General features: G+C 38.1%; 1 protein-coding gene across 1 annotated transcript in view; it reads right to left on the bottom strand.

Annotated features, from left to right (window-relative positions):
• Positions 1-88: 88 nt before the first annotated feature.
• SSH1 (slingshot protein phosphatase 1) overlaps positions 89-27,487 on the bottom strand; it is a 219,927-nt gene continuing 192,528 nt past the window's right edge. The window contains exons 13-15 of the mRNA XM_053702141.1: positions 11,505-11,705; positions 10,112-10,667; positions 89-3,481 (exon numbers count right to left, since the gene is read on the bottom strand). Coding sequence (XP_053558116.1) covers positions 2,333-3,481; positions 10,112-10,667; positions 11,505-11,705 — 1,906 coding nt within the window. The 3' untranslated portion in view covers positions 89-2,332. The remainder of the gene's footprint in view (positions 3,482-10,111; positions 10,668-11,504; positions 11,706-27,487) is intronic.

Here is a 27,487-nt window from a genome sequence, read left to right as displayed (position 1 = left end):
CACAGTCTTCCAAGATTCAGTAGGAATGTAGGCATTGGTGACTATGGAAATATTAGCCATTCTTGATAAAAGCAAAACAAGCTCTAAATGATTTAAAGGCTGCATTTATTCTCTGGAAACGCTATGTATTTGACAGACACAAAAGTTTCACTGTAGGGCACATTGTTTTATCAGCAGGATGATTAACAATTCCGATGCTATTTTGAACATGCATCAACACTTTTACTTCCAAAGAGAGAGTGAAATCCATTGCAACGCTATCAGACACTGCGATTACCATCTTGCAGAGCAACACATTTTTTTATTTATTTCATATAGACTTGTACCCTATAGTTTGATACGTCTGAGGAAATGCCTATTATTCTAGGCAAAACCTAATCCAGAAACTAAATGTTGGATGAGGTATATGAAGGAACTATTTAACATATGTGGAATTTTTACATTTATATTCTGGGGCTTTACATCTTTGGATAGCTAAAAGTGCAGTGTCTGTTACAAGGACCGTCACACCACCAAGACAGAAACAAAACTTTGGTTATATACGACCAAGTCATGTGGTGTGAATAACGGCATCATGAACAGACACCGTGTATCATGGTGCAGCTTTTTTTCATATATTTTTTGGTATTGGTACAAATTCTACTTTTTACAAATATATATTAAATGAAGCACGATTATACATAGCGCTTATATACTTCTCTGTTATGGTATGTCTTTTATGTACATTTTTTTATTGTTAACATTGCTAAAGGAATTAACCTCTTAAAAAAAGAGAGTACACCTTATACAAGGAAAGGAAAATGTGGGATGGGGGCTAAATTACTAATTCTGTAGCTGCTCGCTTAAAACAAATGCATGTTTTATTCTTCCTTTTTAAATGTATGCTTATACGTAGTTCTGTTTTTTTTTTATCAGCATTAAAATAGATATATGGCAATGTAATCACAGCATCTATCACATTTTTTTCTATTTAAGCAGCTATGGTTTCACATTGATGAATATCGTACCATTATAAAATAATTACTAACAAAGGTTTTTCAAGTAAAAATAAGCAAATGTTCTACAGTTACCAGCATTCCATAGGAAGCAAAGTACTAGTGTGATATCTGATCAAAGTCATGGCGCATAAGACTGGCTAATAACTTACATCTTTGCCAATATTTTAGTTGGCACAAATTCATCTAAATTTATTCATCTAAAACATTTGTATAATAATGCAGTCAGGTTTGTCCAGAATAAATGGAGGTACATGCGTTGAGGGGGAAAAAAAAACAATTGAAGCCATTTTATCCAGTTTCCAGAGTGAACAAATAAAAGCATATGGTGTTGCAAGCTTTGATCCTTGTAATCTACATAATATACAATTGGATGTGTAGATACTACTGGAGTACATGCAACATCAAACTGGAGGGGATCTGGAATTTAAAGGGTCATTCTGCTAAAAATTTAAAATGCTGTAGTTTGTTCAATTGTTTTTACTATCTTTTACTATGTTTTTATCCCCTGCATATCAGAAGCAGGCATACATCTGTATGAATACATTTCTTGAGCAGAATGGGTGAGTCCCAAGAGTGCAACTCTAAGTTTATAGGGAATAGGTTTAAAAATAAAATGCTCAAAACAAAGCATTTTATTTTTACACTAATATTGCCTTTAATTATAGCCCATCTTCAATTGTTATGCATGCATTCCTCTCTGTCGTTTTCCACTGAAGGGGTTAAAGCCCGATGCTTCCATGAGTGAAGTTGTTGCGCATCGCACTACATTCGGCAAGACCCGCTCTATAACAGGCCCAAAAAAACATTAAGGATTTGCAATGTACAGGGTACGTCCGTGTTGCTGAGAGGTTAAAAAATATCCTCACAGCAGATGATTCAATAAATACACTTGTCAAACGCTTAAATAGATATAGGTGGGTCTGTGAACTGTATTGTGGACTTAGAATCAAATATTTCAGCTTGAGATTTGCTTGGTTATGTAACAAACACAAATACTAAGAAGGTGAGAATTCATAACATATGAAATGTTTCATGTAAAGGGGGAAGGGGAGTCAAATGCTCTTTGCACACCTCAAACAATATGTCCATTTTTATAATAAAATGAAATACAAACTTTACTTTACATGATGAAACAATTATAAAAATATGCAGTAACAGTGTAAACAGAAAAAAAACATTGAAAGGAATGCATACACATTATCTCTATGTACAGTTACTCATCAAATACTGTCATGGAACTAAAACAAACTAGTTGGTCATCATAAGTAGCTAAGGCCTATACTAAAATGGAGTTTGGCTACAGCAAATAAGTACAATAAAAATAAACTGTTATATCATCTCTCTTCTGTCTTTACAGAGGCATTGGCAGACTCCATGGTCTTGTTAAGGGATTCCTTTTTCCTGGGTGATAATGGTGTATCGAAAAGGACAGAATTATCTCTGAATTTTGAGCTCCTGCAATCAGATGTCTGAAGAGCATCATAGTCATATGATAAATCCTCACAGGAGAAAGTGATGCTTCCAAGTTTGGCAAGAGAGTGAGATCTCTTCAGAGGAGAGGAAAGAGTCAGACCTGCTAGACGCATCCTTGTTTCAATCTCCTGAGTCCTCTGTTTCACCAGCCCTGGCTTCCCACGTACACTATGAATGCTATCAGTGCTTGAGCTTCGTGTAAGGTTGGAGCTTATAGAAGACGATGATGGAGTGTAACAAACTGTCTTTAGAAAATCTTTTGTATAACTGCTAATCTGGTCCATCCGGAAATAGCATGGAGTAGAAGTTTTCTGGAATACTTCTTCCAAGATACTGGCTAACCCAGTCTTTTCCATGCTTTCCTTTGAATCTTCAGCTGACTGAGCTTGCCCATGCTTAGTAGTTATACCCTTTAGTACATTAGAATCTGCAGGGCTTTCTTTGATCACAGAAGTGCTTTCACTCTTGAGTCGTTCCAGTTCTTTGGTATGCTTTCTTACCAAACCAGCCTTTTGAAGCTGAATAATAGATTCTTGATGCTGCATCAAGTAGCTGTGCATTGTAGGCTTTTCCAAGTCCTTGCTGAAAAATAAATATTTTGTGTCTTTTGCTTGTCTGGGATCTTTCTTTGACATTGTGGCTTCATCAGTAGTGGATTCTGGTTGGGTTATACCAACCAGCTGCTTTTCTGGATCAATAAAATCTTTATAGTCTGGTTTTTGATTATTTATATCAAGCTCTTTTGAAACCCTTTGTAAATGTGAAGGACATGATTCTGCAAAATTGTCAGACAGTTGGCGACTGTGTATTCTGTCAAGTACAGCTGAAGTCATGTGCTGTAATAGTGCCGGCTGTGTGCATATAGTTGGAGAATCTTGCTCCACAGCTGGATCCAATTGTGGGCAGTCTTCACAGGCCTCAGAAGACATTGTTATTGAAGGATACATGCAGTCTTTACATGAGGGGTAAGAAGGTTTAACTTTGTTTATAATACCAAATATGGCATCTTCCTGCAAAAACAAATGCATGAATTAGCAAACAATAATGCATTTGTGTAAGTTGTACCAAATGTCCCAACTAAAGTAATCAATACCCTTTGCACATTCCTATTGGAGGACCAACACAATATGCATACTTCCAACTAAAGACTAATCATTTTAACTAATAGGGACAGAACAGTAAGTCAGTTTAAGTAAACAAAAACAGTCCTGTTCATAAATTAAAGCAAATCATTCTTTAAAACAAACTAGAACATAAATTCCTATGAATTGAGGTATTTCATATTTGACATCATATTTACATAGACATCAGCAGTATTTATTAATATAGGAACTTTGACATATCCGTTTTTGTTTCTTGAGGTGTGATATTTCAACATAAGTTTTGTCTTTGTTGAGAACAAAAAACTGGAGTAAAACTGTTGAGTAAAAACTGGACTGTAACTTACTTGACTCTCATCTCATATCATTTTAAAAGACCATGCCCTTGTGTAACAATTGAGAAATCCAAACCATAGATGGTGTGTGTGTGTGTGGGGGGGTTAGATGAATCCTGTAAACTCTTGAAACTATGCTCAATATTCAATATTGGGAAGAACAGAAAGTATTAGGTCACCACAGGAACAAAGCTAAATTGATAATAGTGCATTTCTGCTTCCCAAACCTAGCTAAGTATGCTTTACAACAAAAGATACCAAGAGAAGGAAGCAAATTAGATAACAGAAGTATATTGGAGTTACATATACCTTTAAATAGCATTCTCACCTAACATTTATCTTGTTACTTTATATCTTTTTATATGAATTAAATATTTAATTGATTTTACTATACAAATATTCTAAAAACAGTTAAGATTAGCCAGTGTGTCATGGGTAGCAGCATGATAGATTATTAAAGGGACACTCAGGTTAAATTAAATTTTCATGATTCAGATACAGCATGTAATTTTAAACAACTTTCCAATTTACTTCCATTAAAAAAAAATGTGCACAGTCTTTTATATTTACAATTTTTGAGTCACCAGATCCTACTGAGCATGTGCAAGAATTCACAGACTATACGTATATGCATTTGTGATTGGCTGATTGCTATCACATGGTACAATGGGAGTGGAAATATAAATAATTTTGACATTTGTTTTAAAAAAATCTACTACTCATTTGAAGTTCAGACTAAGTGCTATTGCATTGTCTTGTTATCTTGCATTTGTTGATTATGCAAATCTAATGTGTTGACTGGTCCTTTAACCCATCATCTACTATACTTGTAAACAATGGCAGTCGGGCTATACATTCCTTCGGCGACAACACAATTTTGCACCAAAACTATAACTGTGATAAATCATTGTAACTTCTCTAAATATTCACACCTATAGAAAAGTGTGTGATGTGACCATCTTCTCTTTTCCCTCCCATGTAATAGTGTTAACTGGAGAAACAAGTTTACTATGTATTTAATGTAATAAACTTCCATTGGCTATTCACAAGATATTTTAGTGACAAAGCAAAATGAAAAATTACATAATATACGTTTCTAACAAATTATTGAATATCTTATAATTTGATCTTCAAGTCTGTTGAAATGTTTTTGGAACTCGCTACATAGCCTCACACAGATCCTGGAAGCAAGGGTATGACTAAGATCTTATTTGGTTGGGAGAGTTAGAGAAGTAGAGAGAGCGAGCTCAATGACACATTTAAAATTATGAATAAGATAAAAAAATACATAAATTTCTGTATCATACTCCTAGGTAATATTCAACAGTGAGAGATCACACTGAGAAACTACAATTCCCCCTTTACCACCTTAACATAATAATAAGTGTTAAATTGCAGGCTATCAATTGGAAGAGTACTGATCTCCCTGTTGCCCATGAGGTTGATGCATTTACCCTGTTGCCCATGAGGTTGAAACTATACTTAAAGGGACAGTCTAGTCAAAATCAAACTTTCATGATTCAGATAGCGCATGCAATTTTAAACAACTTTATGATTTACTTTTATTATCAAATTTGCTTTGTTTGTTTGGTATTCTTTGTTGAAAGCTAAACCTAGGTAGGCTCATATGCCATTTTCTAAATCCTTAAATGCCGCCTCTTAATTCAGTGCATTTTGAAAGTTTATCACAGCTAGACAGCGCTAGTTTATGAATGCCATATAGATAACATTGTGCTTACTCCCGAGGAGTCACCACCGATTGGCTAAAACGCAAGTCTATCAAAAGAACTGAAATAAGGGGGCAGTCTGCAGAGGCTTAGATACAAGGTAGTCACAGAGGTTAAAATGATATTAATATAACCGTATTGGTTATGCAAAACTGGGAATGGGTAATAAAGGGATTATATATCTTTTTAAACAATAACAATTCTGGAGTAGACTGTCCCTTTAAGTTTTTATGCCTTGAAAATGGAATGTACTATCTAAGACTACTAAGTAGCAGTCTTGACTGGACAAAGACTGTTACAATGTCCAGCACTTTGTTCTAAAACATCCAGTCTGTATAATGATTTATCATTTGCTCATCCTTGACAGAAAAAACATAATTTATGCTTACCTGATAAATTTATTTCTCTTGTAGTGTATCCAGTCCACGGATCATCCATTACTTGTGGGATATATTCCCTTCCCAACAGGAAGTTGCAAGAGGATCACCCACAGCAGAGCTGCTATATAGCTCCTCCCCTCACATGTCCTATCCAGTCATTCGACCGAAACAAGACAAGAAAGGAGAAACCATAGGGTGCAGTGGTGACTGTAGTTTAATTAAAAATTTAGATCTGCCTTAAAAAGACAGGGCGGGCCGTGGACTGGATACACTACAAGAGAAATAAATTTATCAGGTAAGCATAAATTATGTTTTCTCTTGTTAAGTGTATCCAGTCCACGGATCATCCATTACTTGTGGGATACCAATACCAAAGCTTAAGTACACGGATGATGGGAGGGACAAGGCAGGAACTTAAACGGAAGGAACCACTGCCTGTAGAACCTTTTTCCCAAAAACAGCCTCCGAAGAAGCAAAAGTGTCAAATTTGTAAAATTTTGAAAAAGTGTGAAGCGAAGACCAAGTCGCAGCCTTGCAAATCTGTTCAACAGAGGCCTCATTCTTAAAGGCCCAGGTGGAAGCCACAGCTCTAGTAGAATGAGCTGTAATCCTTTCAGGGGGCTGCTGTCCAGCATTCTCATAGGCTAAGCATATTATGCTTCGAAGCCAAAAGGAGAGAGAGGTTGCCGAAGCTTTTTGACCTCTCCTCTGTCCAGAATAAACGGCAAACAGGGCAGACGTTTGACGAAAATCTTTAGTTGCCTGTAAGTAGAACTTCAAGGCACGGACTACGTCCAGATTATGCAAAAGACGTTCCTTCTTTGAAGAAGGATTAGGGCACAATGATGGGACAACAATCTCTTGATTGATATTCCTCTTAGAAACCACCTTAGGTAAAAACCCAGGTTTAGTACGCAGAACTACCTTGTCTGAATGGAAAATCAGATAAGGAGAATCACAATGTAAGGCAGATAACTCAGAAACTCTTCGAGCTGAGGAAATAGCCATAAAAAACAGAACTTTCCAAGATAAAAGTTTAATATCAATGGAATGAAGGGGTTCAAACGGAACTCCTTGAAGAACTTTAAGAACCAAGTTTAAGCTCCACGGAGGAGCAACAGTTTTAAACACAGGCTTAATCCTAGCCAAAGCCTGATAAAAAGCCTGGACGTCTGGAACTTCTGCCAGACGCTTGTGCAAAAGAATAGACAGAGCAGAAATCTGTCCCTTTAACGAACTAGCAGATAAGCCTTTTTCCAAACCCTCTTGGAGAAAAGACAATATCCTAGGAATCCTAACCTTACTCCATGAGTAACTCTTGGATTTGCACCAATACAAGTATTTACGCCATATCTTATGGTAGATTTTCCTGGTAACAGGCTTTCGTGCCTGTATTAAGGTATCAATAACTGACTCGGAGAAGCCACGCTTTGATAGGATCAAGCGTTCAATCTCCATGCAGTCAGTCTCAGAGAAATTAGATTTGGATGATTGAAAGGACCTTGTATTAGAAGGTCTTGCCTCAGAGGCAGAGTCCATGGTAGACAGGACGACATGTCCACTAGGTCTGCATACCAGGTCCTGCGTGGCCACGCAGGCGCTATCAGAATCACTGATGCTCTCTCCTGTTTGATCTTGGCAATCAGTCGAGGCAGCAGAGGAAACGGTGGAAACACATAAGCCATGTTGAAGAACCAAGGAGCTGCTAGAGCATCTATCAGCGTCGCTCCCGGGTCCCTGCACCTGGATCCGTAACGAGGAAGTTTGTCGTTCTGGCGAGACGCCATGAGATCCAGTTCTGGTTTGCCCCAACGATGGACCAGTTGAGTAAACACCTCCGGATGGAGTTCCCACTCCCCCGGATGAAAAGTCTGACGACTTAGAAAGTCCGCCTCCCAGTTCTCCACGCCTGGGATGTGGATCGCTGACAAGTGGCAAGAGTGAGACTCTGCCCAGCGAATTATCTTTGAGACTTCTAACATCGCTAGGGAGCTTGGCATAACTTCCCCCTCGTCGTCTGGTGATAATTCTTTTATAGATAAAGACTGACCTTTATTATTTAAAGTGAAATCAATACATTTAGTACACATATTTCTATGGGGCTCCACACTGGCTTTCAAACATAATGAACAAGTAGATTCATCTATGTCAGACATGTTTAAACAGACTAGCAATAAGACTGGCAAGCTTGAAAAACACTTCACAATAAGTTTACAAGCAATATAAAAAAACGCTACTGCGCCTTTAAGAAGCACAAAACCTGTCTCAAGTTGAAATAACAATGAACCAAAGCAGTTATACCAACCAAATTTTCACAGTAAATGTATTAAGTTAGCAGAGCATTGCACCCACTTGCAAATGGATGATTAACCCCTTAATACCCAAAACGGATAAACAATAGAGAAAAAACGTTTTTTAAAACAGTCAAACACACTGTCACAGCTCTGCTGTGACTGATTACCTCCCTCAATATGACTTTTGAAGCCTTTTGAGCCCTCTAGAGAAGTCCTGGATCATGCAGGAAGAAGCAGGAAGTCTGAGTCTGAATTTTTACTGCGCAAAAAAGCGCTAAAATAGGCCCCTCCCACTCATATTACAACAGTGGGAAGCCTCAGTTAACTGTTTCTATGCAGAAATTAAGCCAGCAATGTGGAAAAATTATGCCCCAATAAGTTTTATCACCAAATGTACGTTAAAAAACGATTAAACATGCCAGCAAACGTTTTAAAACACATTTTTTAAAGAATATATATCTCTATTAATAAGCCTGATACCAGTCGCTTTCACTGCATTTAAGGCTTTACTTACATTACTTCGGTATCAGCAGCATTTTCTTAGTCAATTCCATTCCTTAGAAAAATATTTTACTGCACATACCTTAGTTGCAGGAAAAACCTGCACGCCATTCCCTTTCTAAAGTTTCCTCACTCCTCAGAATGTGTGAGAACAGCAAGTGGATCTTAGTTACTTATGCTAAGATCATAGAAAACGCAGGCAGATTCTTCTTCCAAATACTGCCTGAGAAAAAACAGCACACTCCGGTGCCATTTAAAAATAACAAACTTTTGATTGAAGAAATAAACTAAGTATAAAACACCACAGTCCTCTCACGACCTCCATCTATGTTGAGGGTTGCAAGAGAATGACTGGATATGACATGTGAGGGGAGGAGCTATATAGCAGCTCTGCTGTGGGTGATCCTCTTGCAACTTCCTGTTGGGAAGGGAATATATCCCACAAGTAATGGATGATCCGTGGACTGGATACACTTAACAAGAGAAATGGCAGGATTACATCTTTTGTGTGTGTGTGGGGGAGGTGGGGCTGGGGTTGTAGTATAATGCAGGAGCTTTCCCTTGTGGTTTTACTGTTAAAACTACAAGTAACAGTTTTTGAGGGCTTCTGTGACAAAGTAAATTGCCAATAAAATTAGCTTTTTCTGTATATAAATTGAGGTCTTTACCCTATTTGAGAAAAGACATAGATACATTTTAAAATGACTCTGGTGATGAAAAGCAGTGAACTTAATGATTGTTGTTAGATGCCATTCCATGTAAACCAGTCTCAATATTCTGTCTCGTAGCTCAAGATGAAGCACTACACAATTTTCTGCATATTTCTGAGCCAAAAATACTGGCGTATTTCCTTGAGAACAGTGAGACTAATTGCGGCTCCTTGAAATCATATGTAGTACATTATTGTCCTGTTGTCCATGAATATTTTTAATCACTTCCCTTGCAGAAAATCTTGATCATAGTCTAATCTTTTACGTATTGCCCAGGCAAGTTGCTGCACAGCCAAATATGCTAGAACCTGTCTTTATCTGAATCCAAAAGGGACCTGTAAAGGGAAAGTCTAAGTAGCCATCACTCAAGATGTTTTAGATGGAGAGGGTACACATTAGGTAATATAGTGTTTCTACGGCAAACCACAGATAGAAGTAGGCATCCTTAAAATATATAAAAAAGGAAATGCATGCAGGGGAATCCATTTTAGGACAGTTAACAGTGATTCCATTTTTATTTTTTGACACAAAAGGTTCCCAAATGCAGTAAAAGACAAATGCTATTTGACCTTTCACTAACAAAGTACACCCACCTCACCATCCTCAGGACAACTTCTCTTGCTGCTGCCATTTGAGTTATCTTTTTTCATATTTTGCTCATCATTACTGGGCACAAGGGATATAGTCTTCTGTTTCCTCATTTCATTTTCAATTGCCTTAAGATTGACACTAGGTTTTTTAAGGTTCAAATCCTCTTCAAACTCTAGTTTCTTTCTCACTTCCTTCTCACAAAAGTCTGAATTATTTGCAAACGACTCTATCTTAGCCCTCTTGTCAGAATTGACTTTGTTTCTGAAGGTACTGTATGGCTGTACTAGTGGTACTTCATCTAACATTGCGTCTCTCTCGAGGTCTTCCACTTCAAGCAATCTGTTGGGTGGCTCAATTAGCTCATGACTATCAATTAAATGTCTAAAACATCTACTGTCTGGCAAAGCTTGAGCCTCTACATCATCTTCATTTAGGCTGTAATTTAGTTCAGATTCAAAGTTATCTGGAGGAAATGTAGCAGGGAAGATGGCATCAAACTCATTTGTTGGCAAGCCAAGTTCCACATGTTGTCTCCACAGCTTGTTGTGTCTTTGTTTACTGAAGGGAGAAAAAAAATGTAAGTCATCGTTTGTTTTTTTCTCAATTGCTCTATAAATTCATGTGAGTCTAAACCAAGTGAGATGATAAAATATTATTTTTCTTCTCTCTCATGTCTCCAATGCCATCAATACATACACAAGCATAAATGTATCCTGTTATACACACACAAACATTTCTTTTTGTTTCATTTATATTGCTATTGCGGACTCTCATTTAAAGGGACAGTCTAGTCAAAATTAAACTTTCATGATTCAGATAGGGAATGCAATTTTAAACAACTTTTCAATTCACTTTTATCATCAAATTTGCTTTGTTCTCTTGGTATTCTTTGTTGAATGCTAAACCTAGGTTGGCTCATATGCGAATTTCAAAATCTTGAAGGCCGCCCCTTATTTCAATGGATTTGGCAGTTTTTCACAGCTAGAGTGCCATACAGATAACATTGTGACCACGTCTGTGGATTTACAAGTGAGAGGGCACTGATTGGCTAAATGCATGTCTGTCAAAAGTACTAAAATAAGTCTGCAAAGGCTTAGATACAAGGTAATCACAGAGGCAAAAAGTATATTAATATAACTGTGTTGGTTATGCAAAACTGGGGAATGGGTAATAAAGGGATTATCTATCTTTTAAAAAAATAACAATTCTGGAGGAGACTGTCCCTTTAAGCACAACATTCACTACAAAAACGATATCATTTCATAGATGTCCTGTTTAATGGTTTAAGCATTTATCCTTTTGCATAGGGTCTGTTTTCAATCTACCTCCCCACTTCTTTACACCTACTGGAAGCATTTTTCCCCCAGTACCTTGTTTATATAAACAATAACCTACCTAGCATCCAAGATTCCCTCATATTCTGACAACTGACGCAAAAATCCAGCATTCGGCCTGGTTACACTGCGCTTCTGCTTGACATAGTTGTATGCTTTTTCCATGGACCAGCCATACTCCTTCATAGCATATGCGATAACAGTGGAAGCGGATCGGCTGACTCCCATCTTGCAGTGCACAAGGCACTTGGAGTTGTGCTTTCTGTGAGAATAAAGAACAGACCACAAATGAACACTATATATATCAAATACTATATAAAAAAGTCCATCTTTTCCTATAGAATGCGTTTCTGCATACACTCATACCCAGATACGTATTTGCCAATTTATATAACACACGCAAAAATAAATAAATAAAATGCTAAAAACTGTAGTATTCATTATGGTTAACAAATTATCACACAATTTCATACAATCATAAGAGTTAATATACAACTACAATATTGATAATAACATGATGCATTATTATTTAAACTGAATAGTTTTTGTAATATGCTACCCATACCGAAAAAGCGGAAAAATCTAAATTTATGCTTACCTAATATACTCATTTCTTTCATGGTAGGAAGAGTCCACGAACCATTACTCCTGGGATTCTTGGCCACTAGGAGGAGGCAAAGCTCCCCAAAACTCCAAGAGTACTTAATCCCTCCCAACTCTCTGGTATGCTAGTCTCACATATAGCCAAGCAAGGAGAAGTATAAAGGTAGTAAAGGACTAAGTACATAAACTAGAACTGCCACCAGAAAAATGTTACATAAATTATGTAAAAATTGGCAGGTCTAGTGGACTCACCACCAAGAAATGGATTTATCAGGTAAGCATACATTTTGTTTTCTTTCATAAGGTGATTAGAGTCCATAAGCTATTACTCCTGGGAATACCCAAGGTGTGATGTCCAAAAGTAACATTTTATTTTTTTTAAAGGCAGGCACCTATTTTCCAGACCCTGCTGCCTTTCCAACCAAAAGCGGTTTTAGAAGATGCAAAAACATCAAAGTGGTAGAATTTAGTAAATGTATGTAAGAATGACTATGTTGCTGCCTTGCAAATTTATTCAATAGAAGCCTTATTTTTAAAAGCCCAGGAAGTGGAAACTAATCTAGTAGAATGGGCTGTAATGCGTTTTGGGGGAGACTTTCCCATCTCTGCCAAGTAAGCCCAATTCAGTGTCCAAGGAAAATAAATTGCTTCAATCACTGGTCTTATCCTAAATAAAGATTGAACAAAGCTCTGAATGTCAGGACATTTGACAATTTTCTTGTGTTATAACACATGAAATCTATCATGTTAATGAACTAGCAGATTAACCCTTATTTAAGCCCTCTTGTAAAAATTGAAGAATTTTGAAGAAATGCCAGCTGAAATCTTGTTTTTCACATCAGGAAAGAAAAAGAAAAAAAACATTCCAAATCTTATGATTTGTTTATAACAGGCTTTTGGCCATGAATTAAGTTGTCAATAAGAGAATCAGAAAAGCCTCTCTGTTTTAAAAGTAGGCTTTCAATCTCCAAGCCTTCATGTTGAGAGACTCACGATCTTGATGATTAAAAGGGGTCTTGAAACAGCAGATTGTGTATTAGTGGAAGAGACCATAAAGGACAAATGGGCAACTGTACCAGACCCGCAAACCAAGTTCTCCATGGCCAAGCTGAAGCAATCAGAATTACTGATGAGAGCTCTTGTTTGATCAAAGCTATCACTCTTGGCAGCAGAACAGTTGGAGAAAATATGTAAGCAAGAGAAAATGAACAGGGATCTGCTAGAGCATCTATAAATTCTGGTAGAAACCAATGATCTAAAATTTGATTAAAAGCTTCTGGGTGTAGAGACCATTCCCCAGGATGAAGTGATTGGCGACTGAGAATACTGGCTTCCTAGTTGATCACACCTGGAGAATGAATTACAGAAAATGTACAATGGATTGTTCTCTTTCTAAGGTAGAATTCGAGAAACCTCCATCATCGCTAGAGAGCTGCAAGTTCCATCTTGATAATTGATATAGGCCTCTGCTGTGACATTGTCTGATTGAAACCGCAGATAAGTCTCTTCTGAAAGGCCCTGAAGATAACACAGAGTTTCAAGATATTTATTGGTAACTTCACTTCCAGAGGAGACCAAACTCCAATGTGCTCTACTGGACCACCAAACTACACCCCTTGCGTCTGTCGTGATTATTGACATAGTTGGATGAACAAAGTATGCCCCCAGAGAAACAGACTTCCAATCAATCCACAATGATAGAGATTGACTTAGCATGCAGAGTTGAAGAGGTCTGATGTGAAACCGAGCAAATGGAATAGAATGTGATGCTGCACTTCCATACATATGTATGTAACCCTGATCTCCTTTGATCAGTTAAAGAAAGTCTTATTGATATTGAGTCTATAATGATTCCGAGGAAAGAGGCTCTGCTCTGAGGAGAAAGAAAACTCTTTGGAACATTGTTCCCCAACAGAAGACAGTTGGTATAAGATTCTGCTAAAGGTAAAGATGGTGCTTGTACCAAGATATTGTTTAGAGGTATGGAGCCACTGAAATACCTTGAGCTCTTATCACATATAAAAGAGTTCCCAGTACCTTTGTAAAAATTCTGGGAGCAGTAGCCTGATCACAAGGTATAGCAAACTGAAAATGTTTGTCCTGGAAGGCAAACCGTAGAAACTGGTGATGGACCTTGTGGATAGGAATATGAAGGTAAGCATCCTTCAATTCTATCATGAACATATATCGTCCCTGCTGTACAAGGGGCAGAATAGTTCAAATAGTTTCCATTCTGAAGGTAGGAAACCTGATAAACTTGTTTAAAGTTTTCAAATCCAGAATAGGCCTAAAGAAATTAAACATTTGTAAAAATTGAAGAATTTTGAAGAAATGTCAGCTGAAATCTTGTTTTTCACATCAGGAAAGAAAAAGAAAAAAACTTTCCAAATCTTATGATTTGTTTGTAACAGGCTTTTGGCCCTGAATTAAGTTGTCAATAAGAGAATAAGAAAAGCCTCTCTGTTTTAAAAGTAGGCTTTCAATCTCCAAGCCTTCATGTTGAGAGACTCACGATCTTGATGATAAAAAGGGGTCTTGAAACAGCAGATTGTGTATTAGTGGAAGAGACCATGAAGGACAAATGGGCAACTGTACCAGACCCGCAAACCAAGTTCTCCATGGCCAAGCTGAAGCAATCAGAATTACTGATGAGAGCTCTTGTTTGATCAAAGCTATCACTCTTGGCAGCAGAACAGTTGGAGAAAATATGTAAGCAAGAGAAAATGAACAGGGATCTGCTAGAGCATCTACAAATTCTGGTAGAAACCAATGATCTAAAATTTGATTAAAAGCTTCTGAGTGTAGAGACCATTCCCCAGGATGAAGTAATTGGCGACTGAGAATACTGGCTTCCTAGTTGATCACACCTGGAGAATGAATTACAGAAAATGTACAATGGATTGTTCTCTTCCTAAGGTAGAATTCGAGAAACCTCCATTATTGCTAGAGAGCTGCGAGTTCAATCTTGATAATTGATATAGGCCTTTGCTGTGACATTGTCTGATTGAAACCGCAGATAAGTCTCTTCTGAAAGGCCCTGAAGATAACACAGAGTTTGAAGATATTTATTGGTAACTTCACTTCCAGGAGACCAAACTCCAATGTGCTCTACTGGACCACCAAACTACACCCCTTGCGTCTATCGTGATTATTGACATAGTTGGATAAACAAATTATGCCCCCAGAGAAACAGACTTCCAATCAATCCACAATGATAAAGATTGACTTAGCATGCAGAGTTGAAGAGGTCTAATGTGAAACCGAGAAAATGGAATAGAATCTGATGCTGCACTTCCATACATATGTATGTAACCCTGATCTCCTTTGATCAGTTAAAGAAAGTCTTATTGATATTGAGTCTATAATGATTCCTAGGAAAGAGGCTCTGCTCTGAGGAGAAAGAGAACTCTTTGGAACGTTGTTCCCCAACAGAAGACAGTTGGTATGATATTCTGCTAAAGGTAAAGATGGTGCTTGTACCAAGATATCGTTTAGAAGTATGGAGCCACTGAAATACCTTGAGCTCTTATCACATACAAAAGAGTTCCCAGTACCTTTGTAAAAATTCTGGGAGCAGTAGCCTGATCACAAGGTATAGCAAACTGAAAATGTTTGTCCTGGAAGGCAAACCGTAGAAACTGGTGATGGACCTTGTGGATAGGAATATGAAGGTAAGCATTCTTCAATTCTATCATGAACATATATTGTCCCTGCTGTACAAGGGGCAGAATAGTTCAAATAGTTTCCATTCTGAAGGTAGGAAACCTGATAAACTTGTTTAAAGTTTTCAAATCCAGAATAAGCCTAAAGAAATTAAACATGAACTGGAACTATTAATCCCATGAGAACTAGATCATGAACACAATGAAAATAATTGTGAGCCTTTACAGCGTCTTTTGGAACATGGGACAGAAGAAAACCTCCCTTGGGAGGCCTTGACTGAAACCCATCCTGTATACCTGTAAAATTATGTTTATAACCTAAGGATCTTAAACAGACAGATCATATCTACCAAAAAATGGCTTAATCTGCATCCTACCAGAAAAGAATCTGGATCGGGGGTCACACCTTCAGGTAACTGTGTAGAGGCAGAAGGGTTTTTTACTGTTTAGGCTTCTTCAAGTTGGGGTTGGACTTCCAGAAGGATCTGAAAGAATATGATTTTTGTGAAGAAGAGGACCACTTTTCGTTGATTGAAAAATGGAATAAAAATGGACTAGTAGCCAAGTTTTTACTTTTTGATTTCTTGTCTTCAGGGAGAACAGTTCCTTTACATCCAGAAACAATAGAGATTATGGGGTCTAAACTAGCACCCCCCCAAAAAAAAAAGTCAACTTTGAAACCATGTCAGCTGACCATGACTTGAGCCCTAGTCTTCTAGTAAAAACTGATAAGGCCATATTTTTTGCATTAATTCTAATAATATCAACAATAGCATCACAGGTAAAAGCATTTGCTGACCTTAGAAAATCTTCATCTATAGAATCTTCTGAAATCTCATTATAAAGATTATCACGCCAACAATTAGAAGCCACTACAACACAAGCTATATTGATAGATGGTTTTAACATGTAACCTGCTTGTAGAAATGTTCTTCTGAGAAAGTACTCTACAAATAGAATCTTTAAAATATGTACTATCGTCTAATGGGATAGTGGTGCGTTTAGATAAAGTGGTATTGCGCCATCCACCATAGGTATATTTTCCGAAAGTTCAATATTAGAAGCTGGTACTTTTTGAACGTTGAGGATGGATTAACAGGAAGCACAGGCTTAGATCACTCTTTGCTAATTATTTCAGAAATTGCCTCTGGAACAGGTAAAATAAAAATGTATTCTTACCTGATAAATTCATTTCTTTCATGGTGGTGAGTCCACAATCCTGCAAATTATACTCCTGGCCACTAGGAGGAGCAAATATCCCAAAACTCCAAAAGCCCTTAAAACCCCTCACACCTTACTGGAAACTAGTCTGACGTATAGCCAAGCCAGAAAAGAAAAAGGTATTTAAAGAAAATAAGAGCAACAAAAACAGGCATGGAACAAATGAGGTGCATACTTAAATTGCCGTGAGAAAAAACAATCACAATAGAAAGAAAAATTAGACGAGTGCTTGTGGACTGAATTTATCAGGTAAGCAATCCATTATTCCTGGGAACGAATACACAAGCTTTGAAGTCCACAAGTAATCTGGGCAGTACCAGACTTATACTATTCCAAATACATTGGATGATTTCCCCCCCCCCTTCAATGCATAAACAAATATAAATAAAAAATATTAATGCAAAGAAACATCTGCCTGAATGACTTTCCTACCAAAAGCTGCTTCAGAAAAAGCAAAAACATCAAAATGGTAGAATTTAGAAAAAACATAATTTATGTAAGAACTTACCTGATAAATTCATTTCTTTCATATTAGCAAGAGTCCATGAGCTAGTGACGTATGGGATATACATTCCTACCAGGAGGGGCAAAGTTTCCCAAACCTTAAAATGCCTATAAATACACCCCTCACCACACCCACAATTCAGTTTAACGAATAGCCAAGAAGTGGGGTGATAAGAAAAAAGTGCGAAAGCATATAAAATAAGGAATTGGAATAATTGTGCTTTATACAAAAAAATCATAACCACCACAAAAAAGGGCGGGCCTCATGGACTCTTGCTAATATGAAAGAAATGAATTTATCAGGTAAGTTCTTACATAAATTATGTTTTCTTTCATGTATGAGCTAGTGACGTATGGGATAATGACTACCCAAGATGTGGATCTTTCCACGCAAGAGTCACTAGAGAGGGAGGGGTAAAATAAAGACAGCCAATTCCTGCTGAAAATAATCCACACCCAGAATAAAGTTTAATGAAAAACATAAACCACTGCCTGAAGTACTTTTCTACCAAAAACTGCTTCAGAAGAAGAAAACACATCAAAATGGTAGAATTTAGTAAAAGTATGCAAAGAGGACCAAGTTGCTGCTTTGCAAATCTGATCAACCGAAGCTTCATTCCTAAACGCCCAGGAAGTAGAAACTGACCTAGTAGAATGAGCTGTAATCCTTCGAGGGGGAATTTTACCCGACTCGACATAGGCATGATGAAATAAAGATTTCAACCAAGATGCCAAAGAAATGGCAGAAGCTTTCAGGCCTTTTCTAGAACCGGAAAAGATGACAAATAGACTAGAAGTCTTTCGGAAAGACTTAGAAGCTTCAACATAATATTACAAAGCTCTAACAGCATCCAAAGAATGCAATGATTTCTCCTTAGAATTCATAGGATTAGGACATAATGAAGGAACCACAATTTCTCTACTAATGTTGTTAGAATTCACAACCTTAGGTAAAGAATTCAAAAGAAGTTCGCAGCACCGCCTTATCCTGATGCAAAATCAGAAAAGGAGACTCACAAGAAAGAGCAGATAATTCAGAGACTCTTCTGGCAGAAGAGATGGCCAAAAGAAACAAAACTTTCCAAGAAAGTAATATAACGACCAAAGAATGCATGGGTTCAAAAGGAGGAGCTTGAAGAGCCCCCAGAACCAAATTCAAACTCCAAGGAGGAGAAATTGACTTAATGACAGGTTTTATACGAACCAAGCTTGTACAAAACAATGAATATCAGGAAGATTAGCAATCCTTCTGTGAAAAAGAACAGAAAGAGCAGAGATTTGTCTTTTCAAGGAACTTGCGGACAAACCTTTATCTAAACCATCCTGAAGAAACTGTAAAATTCTCGGTATTCAAAAAGAATGCCAAGAAAAGATGAAAAAGACACTAAGAAATATAAGTCTTCCAGACTCTATAATATATCTCTCTAGATACAGATTTACGAGCCTGTCACATAGTATCAATCACAGAGTCAGAGAAACCTCTTTGATCAAGAATCAAGCGTTCAAACTCCATACCTAAAAATTTAAGGATTTGAGATCCTGATGGAAAAAAGGACCTTGCGACAGAAAGTCTGGTCGTAACGGAAGAGTCCACAGCTGGCAAGAGGCCATCCGGACAAGATCCGCATACCAAAACCTGTGAGGCCATGCTGGAGCTACCAGCAGGACAAACGAGCATTCCTTAAAGAATCTTGGAGAATACTCTTGGAAGAAGAACTAGAGGCGGAAGATATAGGCAGGATGATACTTGTAAGGAAGTGATAATGCATCCACTGCCTCCGCCCGAGGATCCCGGGATCTGGACAGATACCAGGGAAGTTTCTTGTTTAGATGAGAAGCCATCAGATCTATTTCTGGGAGTTCCCACATTTGAACAATCTGAAGAAATACCTCTGGGTGAAGAGACCATTCGCCCGGATGCAACGTTTGGCGACTGAGATAATCCGCTTCCCAATTGTCTATACCTGGGATATGAACCGCAGAGATTAGACAGGAGCTGGATTCCGCCCAAACCAAAATTCGAGATACTTCTTTCATCCAGAGGACTGTGAGTCCCTCCTTGATGATTGATGTATGCCACAGTTGTGACATTGTCTATCTGAAAATAAATGAACAACTCTCTCTTCAAAAGAGGCCAAGACTGAAGAGCTCTGAAAATTGCACGGAGTTCCAAAATATTGATCGGTAATCTCACCTCCTGAGATTCCCAAACCCCTTGTGCCGTCAGAGACCCCCACACAGCTCCCTAACCTGTAAGACTTGCATCTGTTGAGATTATAGTCCAGGTCGTAAGAACAAAGAAGCCCCCTGAACTAAACGATGGTGATCTGTCCACCATGTCAGAGTGTGTCGTATAATCGGTTTTAAAGATATTAATTGAGATATCTTTGTGTAATCCCTGCACCATTGGTTCAGCATACAGAGCTGAAGAGGTCGCATGTGAAAACGAGCAAAGGAGATCGCATCCGATGCGGCAGTCCTAAGACCTAAAATTTCCATGCAAAAGGCTACCAAAGGGAATGATTGTGACTGAAGGTTTTGACAAGCTGATATCAATGTTAAACTTCTCTTGTCTGAAAAGGACAGAGTCATAGACACTGAATCTATCTGGAAACCTAAAAAAGGTTACCCTTGTCTGAGGAATCAATGAACTGATTGGTAAATTGATCCTACAACCATGATCTTGAAGAAACAACACAAGTCGATTCGTATGAGATTCTGTGAAAATGTGAAGACTGAGCAAGTACCAAGATATCGTCCAAATAAGGAAATACCAAAACCCTGTTCTCTGATTACAGACAGAAGGGCACCGAGAACCTTTGAAAAAATTCTTGGAGCTGATGCTAGGCCAAACGGTAGAGCCACAAAACTGGTAATGCTTGTCTAAAAAGAGAATCTCAGAAACTAAAAGTGATCTGGATGAATCGGAATATGCAGATATGCATCCTGTAAATCTATTGTAGACATATAATGCCCTTGCTAAACAAAAGGCAGGATAGTCCTACAGTTACCATCTTGAATGTTGGTATCCTTACATAACGATTCAATATTGATAGATCCGGAACTGGTCTGAAGGAATTGACCTTCTTTGGTACAATGAAGAGATAGAATAAAACCCCAGCCCCTGTTCCAGAACTGGAACTGGCATAATTACTCCAGCCAACTCTAGATCTGAAACACATTTCAGAAATGCTGAGCCTTTGCTGTGTTTACTGGGACACGGGAAAGAAAAAAATCTCTTTGCAGGAGGCCTTAACTTGAAGCCAATTCTGTACCTTTCTGAAACAATGTTCTGAAACCAGAGATTGTGAACGGAATTGATCCAAATTTCTTTGAAGAAAACGTAATCTGCCCCATACCAGCTGAGCTGGAATGAGGGCCGCACCTTCATGGGTACGTAGGAGCTGGCTTTAGGTTTCTATAAGGCTTGGATATATTCCAAACTGGAAATGGTTCCCAAACTGATACCGCTCCTGAGGATGAAGGATCAGGCTTTTGTTCCTTGTTGTGAGGAAAGGAAAAAACGATTATTAGACCTAAATTTACCTTAGATTTTTTATCCTTTGGTAAAAAAGTTCCCTTCCCTCCAGTAACAGTTGAGATAATAGAATCCAACTGAGAACCAAATAATTCATTACCCTGGAAAGAAAGGGAAAGCAAAGTTGACTTAGAAGACATATCAGCATTCCAAGTTTTAAGCCATAAAGCTTTTCTAGCTAAAATAGCTAGAGATATATACCTGACATCAACTCTAATGATATCAAAAGATGGTATCACAAATAAAATTATTAGCATGTTATAGAATAATAATAATGCTATAAAATTATGATCTGTTACTTGTTGCGCTAAAGCTTCTAACCAAAAAGTTGAAGCTGCAGCAACATCCGCTAAAAATATAGCAGGTCTAAGAAGATTACCTGAACATAAGTAAGCTTTTCTTAAAAAGGATTCAATTTTCCTATCTAAAGGATCCTTAAATGAAGTACTATCTGCCGTAGGAATAGTAGTACATTAGCAGGAGTAGAGACAGCCCCATTAACCTTAGGGATTTTGTCCCAAAACTCTAATCTGTCAGATGGCACAGGATATAATTGCTTAAACGTTTAGAAGGAGTAAATGAATTACCCAAATTATTCCATTCCCTGGAAATGACTTCAGAAATAGCATCAGGGAGAGTAAACACTTCTGGAATAACTACAGGAGATTTAAAAACCTTATTTAAACGTTTAGATTTAGTATCAAGAGGACCAGAATCCTCTATTTCTAATGCAATTAATACTTCTTTAAATAAAGAATGAATAAATTCCATCTTGAACAAATACAAAGATTTATCAGCATCAACCTTTGAGACAGAAACCTCTGAACCAGAAGAACCATTATCAGTATCAGAATGATGATGTTCATTTAAAAATTCATCTGAAAAAAGAGAAGTTTTAAAAGACTTTTATGTATACTAGAAGGAGAAATAACAGACATAGCCTTCTTAATGGATTTAAAAAATAAAATCTCTTATGTTCAGGAACACTCTGAAAATTAGATGTTGACGGAACAGCAACAGGTAATGTAACAGTACTAAAGGAAATTTTATCTGCATTAATAAGTTTGTCATGACATGTAATACAAACAACAGCTGGAGGAATAACTACCAAAAGTTTACAGCAGATACACTTAGCTTTGGTAGTTCCAGCACTAGGCAGCGATTTTCCTGAAGTATCTTCTGACTCGGATGCAACGTGAGACATCTTGCAATATGTAAGAGAAAAAACAACATATAAAGCAAAATAGATCAAATTCCTTAAATGACAGTTTCAGGAATGGGAAAAAAATGCCAATGAACAAGCTTCTAGCAACCAGAAGCAAAGAAAAAATGAACTTAAATAATGTGGAGACAAAAGCGACGCCCATATTTTTTGGCGCCAAATAAGACGCCCACATTATTTGGCGCCTAAATGCTTTTTGGCGCCAAATATGACGCCACATCCGGAACACCGACATTTTTGGCGCAAAAGAACGTCAAAAATGATGCAACTTCCGGCGACACGTATGACAGAAAAGATTTATTGCGCCAAAAAAGTCCGCGCCAAGAATGACGCAATAAAATGAAGCATTTTCAGCCCCCGCGAGCCTAACAGCCCACAGGGAAAAAGTCAAAAAAATTTTAAGGTAAGAAAAAATAATTGATTCAAGTGCATTATCCCAAATATGAAACTGACTGTCTGAAAATAAGGAATGTTGAACATCCTGAGACAAGGCAAATAAATGTTTGAATACATATATTTAGAACTTTATAAACAAAGTGCCCAACCATAGCTTAGAGTGTCACAGAAAATAAGACTTACTTACCCCAGGACACTCATCTACATGTTTGTAGAAAGCCAAACCAGTACTGAAACGAAAATCAGCAGAGGTAATGGTATATATATAAGAGTATATCGTCGATCTGAAAAGGGAGGTAAGAGATGAATCTCTACGACCGATAACAGAGAACCTATGAAATAGACCCCGTAGAAGGAGATCACTGCATTCAAAATAGGCAATACTCTCCTCACATCTCTCTGACATTCACTGCACGCTGAGAGGAAAACCGGGCTCCAACTTGCTGCGGAGCGCATATCAACGTAGAATCTAGCACAAACTTACTTCACCACCTCCATAGGAGGCAAAGTTTGTAAAACTGAATTGTGGGTGTGGTGAGGGGTGTATTTATAGGCATTTTAAGGTTTGGGAAACTTTGCCCCTCCTGGTAGGAATGTATATCCCATACGTCACTAGCTCATGGACTCTTGCTAATTACATGAAAGAAAGTACTGTATGTAAGTTGCTGACTTGCAAATTTGATCAACAGAGGCAGTATTTTTAAAGGCCAAGAAAGTAGCAACTGATTTTGTACAGAGCTTTCAGATCCAGAACTGGTCTGAAAGTACCTTCCTTCTTTAGAACAATGACAACATTTGAATAAAATTCCACCCCCTGTTCCTGCAAAGGAACTGGAACAATCACTCCCATAGCTTGAGCTTTTACAGGATTCCTTGGAACATTGGGCAAAAATACCTTCCCCTGGGAGGCCTTGTTCTGAATCCTTCTTGATATCCCTGAGAAAGGAAATTTATGCTTACCTGATAAATTGATTTCTTATACGAAACGACGAGTCCACGGATTCATCCTTACTTGTGGGATATTATCCTCCTGCTAACAGGAAATGGCAAAGAGCACCACAGCAGAGCTGTATATATAGCTTCTCCATTCTCTCCACCCCCAGTCATTCGACCGAAGGTATAGGAAGAGAAAAGAAAAGCTAAAAAGGTGCAGAGGTGACTGAAGTTTTGAAATAAATATAATCTGTCTTAAAATGACAGGGAGGGCCATGGACTCGTATCGCAGAAGAAATCAATTTATCAAGTAAGCATAAATTTTCTTTTCTTCTACAAGATACGACGAGTCCACGGATTCATCCTTACTTGTGGGATACAATACCAAAGCAACAGGACACGGATGAACAAGACAGATACCTAAACGGAAGGCACCACTGCTTGAAGAACTTTTCTCCCAAAAATAGCCTCAGAAGAAGCAAAAGTATCAAATTTGTAAAATTTGGAAAAAGTATGAAGGGAGGACCAAGTCGCAGCCTTACAAATCTGTTCAACAGAAGCATCGTTTTTAAAAGCCCATGTGGAAGCCACAGCTCTAGTAGAATGAGCCGTAATTCTTTCAGGAGGCTGCTGTCCAGCAGTCTCGTATGCCAGGCGGATGATGCTTTTCAGCCAAACAGATATATGATTTTTAGCCAAAAAGAAAGAGGTAGCCATGAATAGAGAAGATGTTTGACGGAAATCCTTGGTCGCTTGTAAGTAAAACTTCAAAGCCCGAACCACGTCCAAGTTATGTAACAGACATTCCTTCTTAGAAGAAGGATTAGGACACAAGGAAGGAACAACAATTTCCTAATTAATATCCTTATTAGAAACAACCTTAGGAAGAAATCCAGGTTTAGTACGCAAAACCACCTTATCAGAATGGAATATAAGATAAGGCGAATCACATTGCAATGCAGAAAGCTCAGAAACTCTTCGAGCCGAAGAGATAGCAACTAAAAACAAAAGTTTCCAAGATAATAGTTTAATATCTATGGAATGCAAAGGTTCAAACGGAATCCCTTGAAGAACATTAATAACTAAATTCAAACTCCATGGCGGAGCAATATGTTTAAACACAGGCTTGATTCTGATTAAAGCCTAACAAAAGGACTGAACGTCTGGGACATCCGCCAGATGCTTGTGTAGTAAAATTGACAGAGCAAAAATGTGTCCCTTTAAGGAACTAGCTGATAATCCCTTCTCCAATCCTTCTTGGAGAAAGGACAAAATCCTAGGAATCTTAACCCTACTCCATGAGAAGCCCTTGGATTCGCACCAACAAAGATATTTACGCCATATCTTATGGTAAATCTTTCTCGTGACAGGCTTGCGAGCCTGAATTAAAGTATCAATGACCGATTCAGAGAATCCCCGCTTAGATAAAACCAAGCGTTCAATCTCCAAGCAGTCAGCTGCAGAGAATTTAGGTTTGGATGTTGGAATGGACCTTGAATGAGAAGGTCCTGTCTCAATGGCAGTTTCCACGGTGGCAGAGATGACATGTCCACTAGATCTGCATACTAAGTCCTGTGTGGCCACGCAGGCGCTATCAGGATTACTGAAGCTCTCTCCTGTTTGATTCATGCAATCGAGGTAGGAGAGGAAATGGTGGAAACACATAAGCCAGGTTGAACGACCAAGGTACTGCTAGAGCATCTATCAGTACAGCGTGGGGATCCCTTGACCTGGACCTGTAAAGAGGAAGTTTGCCATCAGATCCAATTCTGGTGTGCCCCATTGATGGATCAATGATACGAACACCTCCAGATGGAGTTCCCACTCCCCCGGATGAAAAGTCTGACGACTTAGAAAAACATAATTTATGTAAGAACTTACCTGATAAATTCATTTCTTTCATATTAGCAAGAGTCCATGAGCTAGTGACGTATGGGATATACATTCCTACCAGGAGGGGCAAAGTTTCCCAAACCTTAAAATGCCTATAAATACACCCCTCACCACACCCACAATTCAGTTTAACGAATAGCCAAGAAGTGGGGTGATAAGAAAAAAGTGCGAAAGCATATAAAATAAGGAATTGGAATAATTGTGCTTTATACAAAAATCATAACCACCACAAAAAAGGGCGGGCCTCATGGACTCTTGCTAATATGAAAGAAATGAATTTATCAGGTAAGTTCTTACATAAATTATGTTTTCTTTCATGTAATTAGCAAGAGTCCATGAGCTAGTGACGTATGGGATAATGATTACCCAAGATGTGGATCTTTCCACGCAAGAGTCACTAGAGAGGGAGGGATAAAATAAAGACAGCCAATTCCTGCTGAAAAAAATCCACACCCAAAATAAAGTTTAATGAAAAACATAAGCAGAAGATTCAAACTGAAACTGCTGCCTGAAGTACTTTTCTACCAAAAACTGCTTCAGAAGAAGAAAATACATAAAAATGGTAGAATTTAGTAAAAGTATGCAAAGAGGACCAAGTTGCTGCTTTGCAAATCTGATCAATCGAAGCTTCATTCCTAAACGCCCAGGAAGTAGAAACTGACCTAGTAGAATGAGCTGTAATCCTTTGAGGCGGAGTTTTACCCGACTCAACATAGGCAAGATGAATTAAAGATTTCAACCAAGATGCCAAAGAAATGGCAGAAGCTTTCTGGCCTTTTCTAGAACCGGAAAAAGATAACAAATAAACTGGAAGTCTTTCGGAAAGACTTAGTAGCTTCAACATAATATTTCAAAGCTCTAACAACATCCAAAGAATGCAACGATTTCTCCTTAGAATTCTTAGGATTAGGACATAATGAAGGAACCACAATTTCTCTACTAATGTTGTTGGAATTCACAACTTTAGGTAAAAATTCAAAAGAAGTTCGCAACACCGCCTTATCCTGATGAAAAATCAGAAAAGGAGACTCACAAGAAAGAGCAGATAATTCAGAGACTCTTCTGGCAGAAGAGATTGCCAAAAGGAACAAAACTTTCCAAGAAAGTAATTTAATGTCCAATGAATGCATAGGTTCAAACGGAGGAGCTTGAAGAGCCCCCAGAACCAAATTCAAACTCCAAGGAGGAGAAATTGACTTAATGACAGGTTTTATACGAACCAAAGCTTGTACAAAACAATGAATATCAGGAAGATTAGCAATCTTTCTGTGAAAAAGAACAGAAAGAGCAGAGATTTGTCCTTTCAAAGAACTTGCGGATAAACCTTTATCTAAACCATCCTGAAGAAACTGTAAAATTCTCGGAATTCTAAAAGAATGCCAAGAAAAATGATGAGAAAGACACCAAGAAATATAAGTCTTCCAGACTCTATAATATATCTCTCTGGATACAGATTTACGAGCCTGTAACATAGTATTAATCACAGAGTCAGAGAAACCTCTTTGACCAAGAATCAAGCGTTCAATCTCCATACCTTTAAATTTAAGGATTTGAGATCCTGATGGAAAAAAGGACCTTGCGACAGAAGGTCTGGTCGTAGCGGAAGAGTCCACGGATGGCAAGAGGCCATCCGGACAAGATCCGCATACCAAAACCTGTGAGGCCATGCCGGAGCTACCAGCAGAACAAACGAGCATTCCTTCAGAATCTTGGAGATTACTCTTGGAAGAAGAACTAGAGGCGGAAAAATATAGGCAGGATGATACTTCCAAGGAAGTGATAATGCATCCACTGCTTCCGCCTGAGGATCCCGGAATCTGGACAGATACCTGGGAAGTTTCTTGTTTAGATGAGACGCCATCAGATCTATTTATGGAAGCTCCCACATTTGAACAATCTGAAGAAATACCTCTGGGTGAAGAGACCATTCGCCCGGATGCAACGTTTGGCGACTGAGATAATCCGCTTCCCAATTGTCTATACCTGGGATATGAACCGCAGAGATTAGACAGGAGCTGGATTCCGCCCAAACCAAAATTCGAGATACTTCTTTCATAGCCAGAGGACTGCGA

The sequence above is a fragment of the Bombina bombina genome, chromosome 2 (assembly GCF_027579735.1).
Source record: "Bombina bombina isolate aBomBom1 chromosome 2, aBomBom1.pri, whole genome shotgun sequence".
In the NCBI taxonomy this organism is placed as follows: domain Eukaryota; kingdom Metazoa; phylum Chordata; class Amphibia; order Anura; family Bombinatoridae; genus Bombina; species Bombina bombina.
This window is presented reverse-complemented; position numbering and strand designations above follow the sequence as displayed.